General features: G+C 41.6%; 1 protein-coding gene across 5 annotated transcripts in view; it reads right to left on the minus strand.

Moving 5' to 3' along the window:
• Positions 1-971: 971 nt before the first annotated feature.
• Positions 972-19,492, minus strand: part of NFYC (nuclear transcription factor Y subunit gamma) — a 39,613-nt gene continuing 21,092 nt past the window's right edge. For 4 of the 5 annotated variants that reach the window (XM_026104644.2, XM_064525204.1, XM_064525201.1 and 1 more), the window contains exons 3-10: positions 16,603-16,674; positions 14,673-14,786; positions 12,265-12,360; positions 8,042-8,215; positions 6,893-7,051; positions 3,181-3,288; positions 2,388-2,447; positions 972-1,870 (exon numbers count right to left, since the gene is read on the minus strand). In XM_026104644.2, the coding sequence (XP_025960429.1) occupies positions 1,751-1,870; positions 2,388-2,447; positions 3,181-3,288; positions 6,893-7,051; positions 8,042-8,215; positions 12,265-12,360; positions 14,673-14,786; positions 16,603-16,674 (903 nt within the window). In that variant the 3' untranslated portion in view covers positions 972-1,750. The remainder of the gene's footprint in view (positions 1,871-2,387; positions 2,448-3,180; positions 3,289-6,892; positions 7,052-8,041; positions 8,216-12,264; positions 12,361-14,672; positions 14,787-16,602; positions 16,675-19,492) is intronic. The other variant, XM_064525203.1, reaches the window with a different exon arrangement.

Here is a 19,492-nt window from a genome sequence, read left to right on the forward strand (position 1 = left end):
GGAGTTGCAGATAACACAGCAAGTCCCTCTGCCAGACTGGATTGGCCTCGCCCCATTTTTAGGCCTACTAATTTGCATCAGTCAAATGCTGAACTGCAATTTTCTTTCCCCAGAAGCAGTCACCCCTGAAATTCCCGTGCATCCACTTACTTGGAGGTCTGCACTTCTCACCCGCCTTCCTGCGCTGCTGGGCTGGACGCTGCAAGGAAACCAAACCAAAGCCCAAACCGAACACCACACACAGGCTGAGCAACCTGCAAATGGCCACTCTGTGGAGCAGCCAGCCTGCCTTGCAGCTCCAGCGAGCACTGGCCACAGTGCTGTTCCTCATTGCAAAAACATGCAAACTTGGTACTTTTGCAAGTAAAAAGTTAACAACTGGCAATGCTGGCGCTCTCCCTCCCGCTGCTGCGCAGCTCTGCCAAGGCGCTGCACAGAGCCACAGGGCCTCTCTGGAACAAGCGCCAAGTATGTCAAACTGCTTGATGTTGAACACACAAAGGTTGTTAGTTACAAACTGTAGTTAGTTACCGTATCCATCTTTCAGCTGAGACACAGAGCTTGCCCTGACACAGCACGACCCTTGCAGTATTTTCAATTACAATGGGCCTTCAAACCCAGCTCCTTCGCTGGCTCAAACCTGCCCCAAACTCCTCCCTGTCGTTTCAGCTGGACACTGCACGCAGCAGCTCTGGCGAGGGCTGGAACACGCAATTAAAGGGCTGCGTCGTGCTGCCAAAGCAGCTGCTGTAGGACATCTGTACGGGGACCTCCGTGGCGTGGCAGGCATCGACAGAACACGGATCTTGCCCTCCCTGCTACGTGAGCCCATGTCCAAAGCCATCTCTAGACCACCCTTTAGACCTTTGGCTCGTTTTTGCTACTTACACTGTACTTTTCAGGGACTTGGGATGCTCTTTGCTTGGCAAGTTGATACCAGGCACTGGTACTCAGCAAATAAAGCACACAGATTATCTTACAAAGAAAATTTATTTCATTTTACGAAGCTTATATTACATGCATCGACTGAAGCTAGTACAACAGTTAACAACAGGGCTGGGGTTTGTCCAGACTTCCTTTAGTGTTTCTGGAATAAACCAGGCCAAATCAAAAAAATCTTTTGCCCTTAGAAAATACAATCATAATATAAGGAATGTTTTTTGTTTTCATTTTAATTATTCCTTCCCTACTCCCTTCCCCCCAGCTGCATATATCCAATGCTGAGGCTTTCCAAAAAAGGAGGCAGGAGAGGAAAACCTAACACACACACACTCCCCCCATACACCCCTAATAAACCACCAGGATGGGAGGACTGAATCTAGCTCTATTCAAAGAGGAGTACAAACAGAATACCAGGAATAAATCTCTTGGGACAAACCAGATGCAGTACCCTTTAATAATTTTACTAGATAAAACAGTTTACACATTGTTCAATGAGATGCTATAATTCCTTTTGATTAACTCTCTTCAGTTTTATGAGGTTGGACAAGCAGCTGAATACACTGAAATATTGATTTCTAAAATAATAATAAAAAAAATATTGCATCCTTGTCAGTTTCTGCTGGATATTCTCTCATACCCACCAGAGGAAGGTGTAGAGTGCACCAGAGATCACAGCCTACTATAGGCTTAATATCAAGTACAGATACACAGAAGCAGATGTATTCATCAAACCAGGCTGGTATGGCAAACGTCAAGCTGGTACACATTCATTTCCACGCAGCGCGAATATTTGCTGCAACATCACCGTTCAGTCCCCCGTCACTTGCGTGGCTTGGCCGTCTGAGGTTTGGTTGGTGGACTGAATGAACATGGGCTGGGTAATGTCCTGGCCTGCAGGCATGGTCACTTGCTGAATCTGATAGAGTTGCTGGCAGAGACAGAAGCAGGCAAAAAAACATGGCTATCAGTTCTCATCATATCCAGCCTCATTCTCTCAAAGCAGAACGCTGTGCCTTAACCCTAAAAGTTTAGCGGTGGTGTAACAGCAACTCTCAAGTCATATCACAAATTGCCCCTAGACATTTGGTGCCAAGTTATAAAAAAACAATTCTGTGAATTTCTGATGCCTAGACTGAGCTCAGACTATTTTTGCAACAGTTGACAGCTAATTTAAGACCTTGATTCCTAAACTGGTTAGGATTAAAATGGACCCCACCCAGACTGCAACGGACCAGATTAATTTGGAGCAAGCGCAGCAGAACAAGAAGAATCCACCTGAATTACAGTGGCACAACATCTGTTTATCCTGCTCTTCTGCTTAGGCTTTAGTAGCAGTAACTGTGTTTTACCTGGAACAGCTGATTTGCTAGAACATGCAGAGCTTAAGAGTCTTTCTAGCTTTTGACTTCAAAGTCACCATGTACTCATGAACTTCAAGTTTTTACCTGTCCGTCTGTGAACTGGCTGAACTGCTGCTGTCCTTGCTGGACTTCTGTCTGCGTTATCTACAATAGAATGAGAAGGATGATCACTGACAGCATTCTGGAGAGGGTCAGAACCCCATTAACAACATTCTGCTGCTGCCTTTCAAGAGCTTTCAAACTCTTTTGAACTTCACTACACCAGCACGTGGTAAGATAAGGCTTACGCTGCCTGCCCACGGTCATGCTGGTGCTAACTGCAAGTCAGGAACAAAGGACATGGGATTCAGTCATTCCAAACCAAACACAAGCATCTCCTCTCTGATTTTTGTAAGGAGAATGTGGCCTCCAAGATCGCAGAAAAGCAGCAGCCTTCCTGTCCTCTAAAGGCAGAGAAGAATCCCTTAGTGACCAGTCTTGACAAGAATGTGGAACAACCTGGTGACAGCAGCACTGGTCTTGATGTTTCACCTCTGCAGTAGGTCTCCTCAGAGCTCATGTTGCTGCTCCTCCCTCACCCAGCCAGAAGGAGCAAAAGTAAAGAGAAGGCTGATGAACCAAAGTTTTAGCTGCAACCAGCTAAGAAGCAGCATGAGCTTTATACAGTGAGACACATACACACGCATGCACCTTTCACGTATATGTACAGGAGACTTCCACTACACTCCTTGTTTTATTATTCTGATGAAGGTAACAGGAAGAAAGCGAATTCAGGAATCCTACTCCAAGAGGTGGTAAATATGACTGGAATTTGCAGTTTCAGGCTAGGGAACAATACTTTAATAGTTAATGTCAGCCTTGCTATTACAGTGCATACCTGCTGTGCATTGGTTGCAAGCGTCTGGATCTGCCCCTGGACTACCTGGGTGCCTGACACAGGTTGGGCTAAGCGGATATACTGCAGCTGGCCAGCATTCAACTGAACCTGGAGACAAGCGGAGGGGGCAGGGAAAGAAAATTAAACAGATAACTGTGTAACCTGAAACACACAAACTTGCCTTCTTGTTTCCACAACAGAAACCAGAGTAATAGATGACACTGGGAAGCTTCAGTTGATTACCAGTTGGGATGAGTAACTATCACGGACCCTGCCAAAGCAAGAACGAAGCCCACAGAACTCTGGCAAATTCTTGAAGCAAAACCCTGAAGAAGCACATTATTTCTTTTTCCAAAGTGGGAATGGTCAGTTAGTAGCTAAAGCACATTAATTGCTAAGTTTGGAGAGCTTAAAGAACATTTATTTTTCTTTTTAATTATGAGAACTGAATTATTTCTTTGATGCATCATTTATATAAAGAAAACTCTTATAAGAGCTAGCTGCACATAATGACACTCCTATTATATTCTGCCAAAAATAAAAAAGAAAATATAGGAAAAAATAAAAAGACAGCAGAGATGGCAAAACCCAGTGATATTGCAAGACAGTAGTATTTGGAAGCTTTCGATGGAAATCTGGTACTTTTTGTGCCAATGTTTTACATCCAAATGCAAATCTTTACTTACTATAACCCTCATCTCACAGGGTTAAATACTTAAGGGAGTGGGATTTGAAGATGTCATCAGGATAACCTCAACTCTCAACTTGCATTTTCTGCAATATAAACAGCTAGTTCTACTAATACACAATACAACAATAAAAAGGTCACAGTGTGATTAACATTACTATTGAATTTTTCATTGTGTTATTTAACTTTAGAACATTTATATTCATAACCTTGAAATTATGTACAAAAATTTGGTTTAAGTTTTCTTCTTTTTAAAAAGGGGGAAAAAAGTTACATACAAAATACTTGAAAACTCTACCCACTGACAAAGGTTGGAAGTGCCTAGAACAGAAATTATGCTCTTGGCATTAACACAAACGCTGCTGACTTCACCAGCTGTGTCTAAAAGCTCCAATATTATTCCAAGAGCAAATAAACTCCACATGAGCATAAACATTTCAATAAAGAATCTGTTTCTGCATTGAGATCTGCCTGCAGAGCATGTTTTCTACACTGAAGGTTTCCTGCTTAGATTTTAACTACACTACTAACTGAACGGATGAAAGTGATTTAGAGTGTTCTTCCAGAAATGAGAGCAAGCTCCAAAGGACCTGTCCAATGAGGTCTAGCTTAGATATAGATGAAGTTTAACATGCAAAATTAACATGGGCAAACAAATCATCGGCATTTACTTGATAAACACTCTTCCTTCCAGTTTTACTCCAAGCTTAAGAAAGAAGAAATAATAATAAAAAAGTCACCTTCCTACAGGCAGTCTGTTGCCCAAGACTAAATACAAAAAGCGAGCAGAGTATCAGGAGCACGTGGAAACCCAGCAGAGAACATCGGTGAGATTCTCTCAACATGCAAGCAATCGCCATAGGTACTGCCAGCTTTTAACCAGAGTGTTTTAAACTTTCATATTTGTGTTAGGAAAGATTCTTAGCTGAACCCTAACAAATACCAGAGAGTGGAAAAGGAACGACCAGAAGATAATACATACTATACCATCAAGATAGAAAGGAAACCCAGGGGAAAGATAATAAAAGCATAGCAGAAAGAGTAGAACGGACAGACAGCATTGAAGAGACCAAGTACTGCTGTTCTGTGAAACCGGACAAAAAAAAGATTCCAGGTTAAAGCACTAAAACCCCTTCAGAGTGAGTGCATGGCTCCTGTGTTCTATTTTACTTCACTTGCTGGAAGTGAGCAAGGAGAAAGGTATTTTCCCCAACACTAACTCTGGTTCTTCAACATGCTCCGAGATTAAGAGGACTCCTCTTAACTACAGTAAAAATAGTATCTCTGCTGGATATGGAAGTGAGAATTTGGACTATTTCACTAACACTGCCAGCAAAATACTTTTCTTAAGTTACTCCATACTATGGTCTCGCAAATCTCAGAGACCTGAGTGCTCCTGGAGATGAAAGATACCGCACTCAGGCACCTGACAGTTTCTATCTCACATCCACGGCAGTAAGCAGCATCCAAGGACCAGTCATAGATACTTGTTTTTAAATGTTCCCAGGTGAAGGAGGATAGAAGCACATGCCTGGCCAAAACTAGACACTAATTAAAAAGCCTCCAGTCTCATATTCATAACGTGCACGATCGTCTACAACAGGAACCACCTATGTGGAGAATAGGAGTTTCTGCAGAATGCTCTGGCACCTGTCACAGTTGCTTTTTAAAGAATTGTTTCTCCTAGCAGATTTCAGAGTACCCTTCTTGCAGGAATTACAGCATTCAGCGGAGACAAATGGAAAACAAGCTTGAAACTGTTCTTTTATCGCTGGAGCAAAGGAGGATACTGCAACATTCAGCTTTGTTACAATACAAGGGCTGGAGATATCCTTCCAGAATGTTTTTAAGAACAAATATCTTGGAGAGACTTCCACAAGGAAAGGAAGAAAAAGAAGAATGTAAAAGAAAGGCAGGGGGAGAATGTGTGTGAGGGGGAAGGTTACATGTCGTAAAACATTGTATTTGGCAAACAATGCACTTCCTTTCTGACCAAAACTGTAAGCCAAGCAGTAGAAACCAGCTGAAGACTTAAGAGATGAAAAAAAGTGGGAAGTCAACTGGAAAATCTGGCAACATTCACAACCTAAACTTTTTTCAAGATGCTATGTCAAAGCAGAAACATTTGCCAGACATACAGAAAGAACAAGCTTGAAGCTTAGCAAATCTTGACAAGCAAGACTTGGGTGAAAGTTCACAGTTTTTGCCACAGCTGTGGATAAGCTTCATAATAATAGAAATCAAAGGCAAAGTGAAATGCTTGTCTTGGTCACTTGGTCTGACCTTTGGGTTTGCTGGTTAAGTACACAGAACTGGACAGATTTTTTTCTTTCAGAGGTGTGAAATTTTCCAGATGGGAACAAAAAGACCCAGCTTTGTTGTGATTAGAAGCTACAGAGAGGAAAAAAGTGACATTTGTTTGACCCACATGTTTACCTAGGACACATGCCAGAAATTTACTTCTGATGTTGGGTGCTCAAAAATCACATTCTTCAGGCCAGCAGGTCTATGCTGATGTGAAAATGAGCAGGTATTTTCTGGTTCTGCAAAACCATTCCTTCAACTAGCTTGAAGTATTTCGTAGAAATATTTTTACGATGTAAAAGTTTATTAAAAACTCACAGATGGCACTTTTCCCACTCACTCTGCCAGGTCATGGCTTCAGATTGCAGAGGCAGAACCAAGTAAAGGTAACAGATGTTAATTACACTTTATTGAAACCACGTTGTAGTAAAGGACTAAGGCTTATCCAGGAAATATTTTATTTACTGCTTCCTAATCATAACTATTTCACTAAGGGGAAGTGTTGGGGGCAGGGAACAAGTCTACACTAGATAGCTTAGATTTATTTCCCTCTTCGTGTCACGCACCTGGTTAGTTTTCCTCTCTTCAAGGCAGAAAACACACCCACTCAATACAAATTTCCTTATAATTAAAAAAGCAAATATGTACGGTCTCATGCCAACACACCAGTGGACAGTTTGCTCACAAGACTGTTACACATTCCCACTGGTAAAGTCTTACCGGTATTTGCTGGATTTCTCCTGTATTGGTGATGATCTGCTGCATGACTTGCATGGTCTGCCCAGTTCCACTCTGAGCCTGCTGCGTTTGTCCTTGCGGCTGCGCCTGCACGATCTGTACCTGCTGACCTTCTCCAACCTGCATTGTCACGGGAGTGGTCTGAATCCAGAACAGAGGAATAAGGACCAAGCGAGGATTGAACACAGGTGAAATAGCCACAAGATACAAAGCTAGCAATAGACCAACCGCTTCCTCGACCCACTGCCAGCTTGCTGATGCTTAAATCACCACCAAGGGAACCCAAGACATGTATAACAGTCACTACGAGGGTATCTGAACACCTGGCCAGCTCCTGTATACTTATCCTTACAACACTGCTATGAAGGAGGAAAGTGCTGTTTTCTGCTTTTACGGATAGGTAACTGTGCCAAAGAGAGGCTAAAAGACATGCCAAATATATTCAAGAAAATGCATGTCAATAGGGACTCAAATTGAGATTTCAGAGCTCTGAAGATAGCAGTGGCCTGGTAATTGGAACAGGTTTCCTGCCAAGAGTGCTCAACTGGAAAAGCAAAAGATGGCATATTAGCCTTACTAACACCACAGGACTGTTTGCCAAACAAAGGAAAGTCAAGTTGTTTGAAAAGAACAAGACAGGCCCCATTTCTCTATGAATATCTACGCTGTGCCTCTTACAGTATCTGTTCATTGTTTTCCAAATAAATATATATCCTAACTTCAGTATGTTAACAACAAGAGTAAGGAAAAACGCAGTAAGAGTCACATGACTGACAGTATCCAAATACAACCAAAAATTTATTAAGGTTTCACTTTTACTTGGAAAAAGACAATCTGTCATGTGGCTGTCACCATTTGCTGCAGAATAACAACGTGCTGTACTTCCATAAAACAACATAACCAATAGTACAGAAAGTAAAAGGATGTTTCTATCCTACCTAGTAGGTCAGTGCAATTCAGTGTTTCAACCGCCTCCTTCTATCGCAAAGGACACGACCAGAAAACACATTTCTATAACATGCACTGTTCTGAGCAATGAGAACAGGAGACTGCAATACATTAGAGAGGCAAATCAAGGATTTCACTGGCTCCACTGAACTGCAAAGCCCCCAAACTCCGCACATGACTCACCTGCCCTTGCTGTGGCTGGGCGATGATGATTTGTCCTGGCTGGATAGTAGTTGTAGATGTGGTGGTCTGTTGTCCTTGCTGTTGCCCCTGAACCTGCACCGCAGCAGGCTGCTGAGCAAGGGTGAAATAATACTGTACAGGTTCAGCTGGGGTCACAGCCTGACGCACCTCTTCCTGTGGTACAGGTGAAAAAGGGGCAAAAAGGGAGGGAATGAATCAACACTCAAAACCCCTGCCCCAACTGGAGATGAAATACCCACCATGAGCATGCCCAATGGGAAGTAATCTTTAATACCAAGTTCTTAACAGTTTAACCCAAGTATCCCTGAACGGACAAATCAAAAATGGTTTCCTCATTTACTGAGCTACATATATATATATGTACAATCCAATACCCAAAGTATAACACAGTCAGTAATTTCATTACTGGAAGCAAATGAATAAAATTACCACAGTTAAAACCATACAACTCCTTATCAGTGAATTCCATCGTTGCCTGTTATCTTAACACAGAATGAATTGTAAATGCACGAAGAACTTATAAAGCCTCATCTGTCACAAAACCCTCTCCTTAGCCTACACACCCAACACAAATTTTAATCTAGCACTTGATATTAATCTCTGAGAATAAAAGCCATGTACTGCATGTATACTGTAGTGCCTCTCCCCCACCTCCCCTTCCCAGTCCAGCTTTTCCAGAATTAGAACGATTTCATCTTGCACTGTGGCTTAACCATCTGATTCTGCTGGTAATAAAAATATCTCAACTTTTGTGCTGGTAAAGAAATAAAGGCCCTGATCTAGCTCACTGTCAGAAGCACTGGAAAGCTGTAATACTGCTGCTTTGGTTTATCCAAGCATGTTTTTGGAAGCAGAAAAAACCCTTTATGATTAATGATGTTTTGGACAAAGGAGTAGAATTTGGGGGATTAAGTAGCAAGCAACTCAAGACTCCAATTCCTTCAGCTCCCGGGAGGAGAAGTTGGATCTTGCACCTTACAGAAGATGTAGCTCACCAGATGTTCACTCCATGGCAGAAGGCGTAAACAATCCTCTCCCAGCCACCTCAAGTTCACAGCTGAGAGTGTAGGATGTTTACACGTGCTACAGCATGGTGGATTCCAAGTTACACAACTCTGCTCGACTCCCTTGCATTAAGTGAGGCTTGCTCATGAATAACCTTCGATATATCGAACTGGACAGTCAGAGAAGAATTCAAATTAAACAAGATCCATACATATTGTCTAGATAGAGCATCAGACTTGAATAAGAGAGCCCTCTCCCTTAATTGCTAGTTACCCAGAGTGACAGCAATTAAAGAAAAGACTTATTAATGGAAGGTTCCTCAAAATCCTACCAAAAAGTTACCCACCAAAGGTTAAAGTGTTTACCGCTTGGCTGCAGCCAAGAAGTGACTTCTGAGCCTGGCTCTCAGAGCAAACAACATTAGCACCATCCAACAGTACTGAAACCACTGCAATCCAACATTTACAGTCCTTCCTACACAGGTTAAATTGACCGATTATTCCTACTCACTTTATCAAGTCCTTTGGGGAGGGATGAATAACAAATTTAAAATATATTAACAACAGCACATGCATCTTCAGTTAATCATAAAACTGCATGCACGGAGAAGAGCTGTAGTGGTTTCTGTAAAACCTGGTCCTTAGATGTGCTATTTCTAGAGCACTGCAATCCTCAAATCCTGAAACAATTAAGGCAACTGAGCACTTCTATAAATATCTATTCCAGGTTAAAGTTGCATGTGCTAGAGGCAAAACTGTCTTTAAATCCAAATTTGCTTAAACTAGGTTATACCTCATCGTTTGCGGTCTTTTATTTTCAAGCTGTAGCTTTTGTTTCCAAGAGCAACATAACAGTCATGGTTTCATTCCCAGCTCTCTCATGTAACCAACACTAACTTGTCAAACAGTCTTTTCTGCGGTAGAGAGAAAATACAGACTGTATCCCAGGCCAAAAAGTGCAGGCTGTCAGCCTATAGGCAGCTCTTTTTCCAAGCTGCTGAATCAAAGGAATATTTTCCACGGAAAAGTCCTAACCTGTGTTGTTATGAGGTAGTTAATTCTCCATTAAATCTCTCCTGTCATTGGTACTATTCCTAGCGATTCAGCAGTGATCACAGACAGTGAATACACCAGCGTGAGACACAGATTTCCAAGGCCTATTTCACCCCCAATGCTGACCGAGTTCCACTGTTCTTTGTGCTGTGCGATCCTGAAGAGAAAGCTCTGGTGTGATGCAGCATGGAGACAAGTTAACATAGCAACTTATATGCATGTAACACACTACTACTATACATATTAACTTGATTGTAAAACATGAGGGTTTCCTTTTGCTGCGAATTGAACAGCTCCAGCAAGAAAGTAATATGGGAGGTGTTTTCTCTCCCCAACACAGAGCAATCGTAAAAAGAGCACTACTATACTATTTAGGAATGAGGCACCTAAAAGAAAAAGAACTCTCTGAATTTGCAGTGCCAGTGACAGAACTCACCTGCGTTACTCCAGGCTGCAACCAAGTTACTTCGGCTTATTACACTGAATAAACTGAAACGTGGAATCCCTCTCCCCCAGTTAAACATAACAACAAAGGCTAACCAGCTGTTGTGCGGGCTGCTGCTTTTGTCTTTTTATTTAATACTCAACTAATGATTTTTGGATAAATCATCTCCTGCAGGGAGATAAAGCAGGCAACTCAGTGAGGGAACGGAAGGAGCTGTGCCACGCTCCCATGTGACATTCACCAGGCATACAGAAAACAGTCAGTAGCACACCTGTACTGAAGTCTCCGAACACAGCTAATTTTAGCCACTGCTGACTGCAGTGGTAGGATGGACTCTCCTGCATACACTGTGACAAGAAAATGCATTTTCCTCATTTACCAGAAAGTCATGCTGTTTCTGGAAACCAGAATGTGAGATCAAACTCAACTCAGGACATCCTCAGAAAGGACGAAGTATGCATTTTCTCCCTTTGGCTGGGACTTCAGTAAGACCACCAGGATGTAGAGAGAAAAGAAGAAGGGGAAAAAAAAAAAAAAAAAAAGTAACACAATCACCTCCAAAATCCAGGTCTAGAATGGAAGCACTGCCCGCTTCACTTGAAAAGTAGATACCTTTTTCATATTATCCAGATCGAATTGGTTTCATGTTCAGACATAAAACTTCCATGCAACACACTTGCCAGAAAGATTTTTTTTACAGAATTCCAGCCTCTCCAGTAGCCCTGACTAGAGAAGACATTTTCAACAGTATCAGAAAGCCGGCTGAAGACAGTATGTTAATAAATTGTTGTAACACACTGAAATCCACTGTTCAGAGAAGAAATTGCTCCCATTTATAAGATCAGGAGTTGTAGGCAACCATTCCAGGAGTTACTGAACAAGGTGCTGAAAGCAGCACTGTCCAAATGCAGCTGTCACCTAGAAGAAGGTATATGGATGGTAAACCAGCCACTTTACCAGGCAACTTGTAAAGAGAGAGAAACAGCTTGACCACTGAACTGGTGAACTATTAGCAACAAAAAAAAGAACACACTTTAAGTGAAGGAGACAAATTTATCTACCAGAAAGCTGGATCTGTTTCTTTGCGCATTTTGAAGCAGCAAGACTGGGCTTCGACCCCAACTCATTCCATTTTTTGGCCTGGTCTCAAACATGGAGGGAAACAGGCACTTTGTAAAACACAAACCTGTTGAGTTTTAAAGAAGATCTTGTGTTCAGATGACCGCAGCAGCCTGCCGCTGTAAACATCCGACTGAAAGCTCCTTCCAACACCTTCCAGCTTCCAGTCAAGGATGTTTACAGTAGCAATGACTGCCCCAAAGGATGTAGAAGGTGGTACTTCTAAGCAAAGAAGCCTGTTTCTTCCTTTACCACAGTCGAAGGATGCAGACTCAGCACGTTTTAAAAAGTTAAAAATGTAATATTAGCAACATTTATTTGAGCTATTTAGTAATGGTTTTGTCACTTAAGTAAATCCCCCATTTAGAGTTCTGTGAATCTCCACTCTGCTACTACAAGCTCTGTTTTCCATTAAAAAAATTAAAGGACCTGAAAAATACTGCAAATCAGCATGCAAAAAGAAAAAAAGAGGCCCAAACTTCATCTTTAAATCTGAAATTCTGTTCTGCTTTATCAATTCTTTATCAATCACAGCGTGAAGTCACACAAAAAAAAATAGGGCAACTGTTTTTCTGTCTCACCTGGCGCTTTGGAGGCTTCAGTTCATCTCTTGGAACAATATCAATGAGAAAGTCAAACTGATCAAACTTTGTAATTGCCATGGCAATGTCATTCCTCTATAACAACAAAAACAGAAAACTTCAGCTTTAGAATTCCATTTTGTCACTGGATAAATACAGTTAGAGGTTTTTAATCAATCCATGCCAGAGCCTCTTCTCTGGATCCCAAATGGCAAAGCCAGGTAGCCAGAACTTCTGCTTCAGCAACACCACTGCTGGCTCATGCTGGGTGGGAACTCCAAGTTGTGCAGCAAAAAAAGCGCTTATAAAACTCGGGCTATTACAATCATCTACTCATCCACCAGACCTGATCAAGCCCTCCACAATGGCACTGCTATAATTCACTACAAAGGGCTCACAACAACAGCCATAAGCCTTTCAGCACATTAAAAAAGGGGAATCCTTCTAAAAATCAGAGATAGCTGAAAAGAAGCTTTGCAGAAATACCAGGATGACTGCCCCATGTATTAGTGGCAATGTATGCAGAATCTACAAGAATGAGGGCAAGAAAGCAGGGGGGAGGGGAAGGCATGATGGGATCTTATTCAGGGCAGAAGAATCCCAAGATACGTTGAGAACAAGCTTCAGCACATGGAAGGGAAAATGGTTAACAAAGTATGAAGATTAAAACATATACTTAGCAAACTGGTCAAATGTGTATCAGAAAAAGGATGTGGAAGAGCCAGTGAGCAGTATGAGGAACTGGCAAGATAAATGTTGTCTTAAAGCTATTTATAACTTTTATACCTTACCTGAAAAAGAAATCTGAAGATTAGCATTAGGTCATTAAAAACCTGAATAGAGTTAGCCTGCAATAAGTCATCACTTAATTGTATTTGCTCAAGATCTGAAATAACCTGAAGGTAAAAAAGCTGAATTTCTAACAAAAAGGAAAGCTATTCTGTCATTTTAAAATGCTTGCAAAGCTATTCTAAAAAAGTAGAGCTAATTCAAGAAGCTATTAAAAGTCTCATTTTCATTAGCTGAGGATAAATTTATAAAGCACACATGTGAACATGATTTCAGACAAAGATGCCTACGCTGCCTAATGAATAGGTAAAATTTAGGAGGCTATCAATCCTCAGCATTTCAGGCTAGTTGACATTTTCTAAACCTTATATTGTCTTGGCATTTAAGTGCCAAACAATGATCACATATAAAGCACAAGTAAGAGACATTTCTTTTGCTCTGCAGGCAGCGTACATTACAAAAAAGTATCTTCACCAGGAAAAAAAAAACCTTTATTGAACAGATGCAGCTCATATTTCATTCTCAGTGCTCAGGACTGGGTTCAATCCAATTTCCTCTGGAATACAGTTCCATAACTCAGATCTCTCCACTGTAAATTTTCTGCCCAAGTACTTGATAAGTAGAGGCTGCGTTTCTCCAGCTGCACTGTCCCTGCGGAGAGCAGCTGTTCTAGGACGGCAGCTGCTGTGGAAGGCAAGGCAGTCAGAAGTAAAACCTGAGTCAATTCAAGGTCTTACATATTAGGATCAAGATTTAAGTATGATTCTGAAATAAACGGATTCATCAGAGCTTGAAAACTGCTAACAGAACATGACTGAGTCAGCATTTGCTGCTTATGAGGCATCTTGCTCGTGGTACGTATATCAAATACATCCTTCCCACAGTAACTACATTCAAATCTGGGTTAAGCAAGTTGCATTATCTTAATTTAGTGGAAGTGGAGTGGCTAGATGCACATTCAATAGGACAGATTTGGACTGAAGTCAGACATGTCTCCTTGCTGCTACAGCAATCTCTGCACCAGGGCTCAGGAGACGTAACATGGTCCTAAAAATCAGTGTCTCACCTCTGAATGAGGTCCTAAACTGACGGTGATTATAGTTTTCAGTAGTTCTGGTAAATATTTAAGACTAAAAATGAATACCAAACTCTTCCTGCAATAAGAGACACTGAAGGGTTACAATTTCCTCTTGAACCACCCCAAAACTGACTATCCTTGAGGAACTTTCTCAATCCACAGGAAAACTTAACCTGTTCGGGAGGACGGGTTGTTTTCCTCTCTGTGTACAAACCAGTATCTGCAAGCCTATGTTAGAATTACTACTGAAGAGCGAAATCAGCTAGCAGAAGTTCAATAGCTATAGGTACCCTGACTAATTAAAGCAGGTCACAATTTGCTGACAACTGCAGAGGTTTGTTTGTTTGTTTTGGTTGTTGTTTAAGTTAAGTAAAGAAGCATGCAAGTTGCAGTCACAGTGGGCGCTATGCTTTGCGCACAGGTTTGTAGTGATAAACACAGGTACTGAAGTTACTGTCTACAAAACACACCTCTTATTATGGAAAACAGAGTTGGAAACAGCTTATGAAGCAGCTGAAGGCTAGGTATGAACAGCTCTCACCTGCAGAGTCCTGCGTTTGTTATCTTCAGTGTGTATCCACGCTCGCAACGTCAATTCCGTGATGAATATCTGAGCTGCCTTGGCAAACAACACAGGAGCTTCAGCACTAATCATCTGCAATTACATTTACACAATTTTTAAATTTACCATTAGTATTCTAATGCAGCACAGACACTTTCACCTGCAGTCAGAGTAACCTGATAACGTTAGTCAAATCTGAATGGTTGCATTGTTTAACAGTAAAGTTTGGGGAATTTCCACCTCAGAAGATCTGCCTATGGGTCTGGCAGTCTGAAGAGCTACCAGCCTCATGTTAAACGTGGTGTTAAGAATACTGGTCACTTACAATCTGTCTGGAAAGTCTTTTTAACAAAATACAGGACTAGTCAGATGTTAACTCCAGATTGTGCTGGATTATGGTAGGCCAACAAAAAAGTTAGTTTGAACTGAGCCTACGAGAAGGGAAAACCCTGCAAGTGACTCCCGTGACAGCAAGGCTGCCCTTCGGGGGTATCCACTTCCTCTGATTACCAGTCTACCCTAACAGTTACTACTTTTGCAACAGATGGATTGTGTACAAACCAGTAGCCAGTGGGAAAGTTTGCAGAAGTGCCCAGGCCAACTTTTCTTTCTCAACTCTATTATCGCAAGACTCCTAACTCGCAGTTACAAATAGCATCAGTGCATATTCAGCCAGAGGGTGTCATCCAGCAGCTTCGCACTGCAGTGCCTTGGCACACACACATAAGAGATTCTGAATGCGGGCAGAAACTGAAGAGAACAGGTTGAAGGCTCACTTCAAAAGCTGGCCCTTACTTTATAACTGTAACATCAATATGATTTGAAATTAATGCAGGAATTATAAAGGAGCTTTGGGGCCTAAGACTCTGCCTCACCAATTTTTTTTCCCCTAAAAGTATCTAGCCCAAGAATCTTTTCAACTGAAGTTTCATTTTCAGTCTCATTTTTAGTTGGCTTTACATCAATGCTTATTTCCCAGTACAGTCTTCTCCATGTTAAATAACGTCCTAGGAAAGCCAGAGATTTTTTCCCCCCTTAAATCTCATCTTCACCTTCGTGATGAAGAATGTGGCACTGATTTGGTTAAGACACTAAACCGGGACCTGAGAGGCCTGGATTCAGTCAGGTTGAATGAATAGCTCTCTTGTATAGGGAGGCAACACACACCTTTTTTGGGATCTTATTTCCACATTAAAGATTGTCCTAATAGAAGGATGGTGTCACACGGAGGAAAAACAAAAGAAGTGCAAACTGTTCCCTCTCCTCGTAGGAGTTAAGTGTGGGACACAATCTTCCCATCTAAAAGCAGGGGGAACCTGAGCAGTGCGAGAGTCGGCTCCCTGCAGGAGATTCAATTTGTCCCTCTTTTCATGTTAGTAAACTCATCAGTCAATTCATGCTTTAGCAGTCACATGACAAACGAAGCACCATTTTCTCTTTTTTTAAATGTCAAGGTTTCAGCTTGAATACTGATATCAAACTCCCATCTTCTACCTAAAATATTACATATTTTTCCATTAAACTTGAAGGAGTATAGCAAGCACATTTAAAGTGATACCACTCTTTATACTAAACACTCTGTAGATTTGTAAACAGGGTCAAGAGAAGAAAGGAGGAAACATAAGAAAAGACAGTTAAGCAGTAGAAAAAACTGGGAAAAAACTCAGAATTATATAGCAGACTGGTTATTTAACAGAAGAAAGCAAAATTGCAAAGTCTGAAGCAAAGATCCCAAATTATTCTGCTTTCCAACTTCACTTTAATTATGCTAAGCTAGCTAAGTATTACAATCAAGGCAACTCTTCTATAATGTTTTTTAATAATAATAAATCAATTAATGAATTGCAAGGAATTACATAACATTCACCAAAAAGTTCATAAATACATAAGGAAAGACACATGAATGCACCTTCACATCTTCATCTAGCTTCATTATCTTCTTAATACGAGCCAGGGGCAGTTCTTGAACTCTGAAGTCTTTCTGCAGAGAGAAACAGATTTGGGAAAGTCCTTGGTGATACACACAACAAAGGTAAGGTGAGAAATCTTAAAACAAGTCAGTATTGTCTAAAACAGAACTGTCTAGAATTGGATAAAAATAACTTATTTTCTTCAAGATATGGCATTTTCTCCTCAGATCTGAGTTTCCTCATCTCCTTTATTTTATAGTGGTATACCTCTACTTAAATTGTATGCCAGACACTTGTATCTGCTATTTCACCTTAAAGTCATTCCAGAGAACAGAACATTTCTAATATTACACATTTCTGCATCTATTTATTTTTGAAGCAGCTATTCAATTACGCATCTTTGGATCCAGAAAGAACTGGAATTTACTAAAAGTCACAAGAGGAAACACAGGCAGTGAGGAAAACAAGCGCTATGTGGGGCCACACAATGAAGTCTTCTTTATTTGTACTTCACTGTTGCCCAATACCAGCTTTGGCACTAAAAGACCTTGCAAAACCCTTGCTCAAAGATCTATTCCATTCCTGCTTTCAGATGGATTTCTCACTATTTTACAGCAAAGAGAATTGCTGACTCAAAATGAGGTGCGATGATGGCTTGGGAGGATACAAAAGGTGAGAGACCCGAACCATCCCACTCTGCTCAGCTGTCAGCATATACGTAACACGTGAAGCGGCAGAGAAAACACCAAGTCACTCTCTACGTGAAAGGGTACAAACACATGTCCCTTGGAGAGACTCTCTCTGAACAGAACTCACAGGGTTGAAGGAAACTGCTGAGTTTCACTACAAATAGTAGTCTCTCGTCTCTAAAAATATGAAGAGGAGTAAAAAAAAGCAAGCAAACAAACAAACACAAAAAACAGCAAACAACTCCTGTATTGCTACAGAAGCCTCTTAAATGAGGGAGAAAGGCTGAGGCTATACCACTGCATCAGCAGTGCGTGATCCCTACCCACGAGGGGCTTCTAAAAAGTTTCTTCCCTTCCAGAAAACAAACCTTAACAAAAGCGTCATAGAACATTAAAGGAAATTCATTTCTCCAGGGAAGAATGCACTGCAAGACGTTCTCAGTGAAACAAAGAAGAAAAAAATGCTGTTTTCTAGTGAAGCAAAACACAGAGGTTGTATGTGGTCCGGCCAGCATTCCAGCAGGGGCCATTTTTTTACATCTATTACATAAATAAATAAATCTCATCCTCTGTGTCCTCATTCTGGACAGAAATATTAATGCAGTGCTCCTAGCGATGATATACTGCAAACAAGACCTAATTTTGGGGGGTCCTTGCGGATCTGAGAAAGAACAGCTATCCTAGGAACTCTGCCCCGGCTGCCTGCGGTCTCAGCTTTCACCCGGGAAAGGGGGCTGCTGCCTGCGGCCGGAGGGCAGAGCTCCAGGACTGGCGCACTGCAACGCCGCTGCCATCCCCAGCACCGAGCAGAGGACTTGCACCCCCGCCACAAAGCGGGGAACGGAGCTCTGGAAGGCACAAGGAAAGGCCCTTTCTGAGAGTGCTGGAGACAGGACGCAAGGCTATTCACTGCTGGAACTTGCTAAATGACGGGGGACGAGGAGGACCGAGGGCAGCTGCATCCCGCTGGCAAACGCAGCGTTCCGGAAGGATTCTGGGCAACGGGAGAAGAGGTAAGCCAGGGCTGGGACCTGTGCTTGAACACGCACTGCATTCAGGGTGGACCCTTCAACCTGTATTTATCACAAACAAGTTAAGGAGTTGCTAGGGCATGGAAAAAAATATCCCAAAGGTTTTTTGTTTTGTTTTGAGGCTTGTTTCTTTTTAAAGAGCTTTGTGAGCTTTGGGCAAGCCTCAAAGAAAGATGCAGACAAAATTTCTAATTCCTGAAATTCTTTTAAGTAGTGTTAACTTCTACAAACAGGCAGAACTGCAAGGAGACATGCACAGGTGCAATACAAAATATTTAGATAAAAGAGACAGTGGGAAAAATTAGAAGAATCCAAAGCTCCTTTACGGCAGACAGGCAAATGTCACATAAATCAGAATTAATACACAAGTACCACCGTGAAGGGAAGCATGGCTACTACCCAGATGAACCAACTTAAGACACCAGTATTTCATCTTTTCTTTTTTTCCAAATTAGGTCTTAATGTTTCATTGGGCCACTTATAACTAATTCTGGAACTGAAATGCATCATTAGTCCTATTTCTCCAAGACTAGGCTACGTTCCTTTCTGTTATATGGAGGCAGAGAATGGGGACCAAATGTGGTTTATTTTTGAGAGCAGTTCCTCTGAATTCTAGCAGTGGTTGCACTTTGCAAACACACAAAACCAGACAGAGACAGAGATAACCTCATACAGGAGGCAACCAAATCAGGTTTTCCATCAAACAACCGCTCTGACCTCCGCTATACAGTATGCCTAAGTGAGCTCTAAGTTTACTTACATGCACATACATGGGAACATTTTCAAAAAGATGCACACCGATTTCAGTATTTGATTATACACGGGAAGACTGCATAGGAATATTCCGTAATTATCCCTTTTCCTTTCCACCTCCTGGCCATTGTCCTCGGCTAAGTTTTCAATGACTTACTATCTTGAATTATATGACAGTTAAAAATTAAACTGCCGTACTTGATACGCTGCAGAATAGTCCCTTTTCTCTGGAGATGAAGACAGACTACAGCTCTTGAACACGAGAATGCAGTGCACTGAAAGAGGAGCGTAATTAATTCTGGTTTCTGCATACAAATTTCTACATCTGTTTCTTTGATCAACTGCACATAGGCTGGGAAAGGAAGTTTATCTTGAAACTAATGGATTGGGGTTTTCACTTTGAACAGCCCATCTTC

The sequence above is a fragment of the Dromaius novaehollandiae genome, chromosome 23, assembly GCF_036370855.1.
Source record: "Dromaius novaehollandiae isolate bDroNov1 chromosome 23, bDroNov1.hap1, whole genome shotgun sequence".
NCBI classification, from domain to species: Eukaryota; Metazoa; Chordata; class Aves; order Casuariiformes; family Dromaiidae; genus Dromaius; species Dromaius novaehollandiae.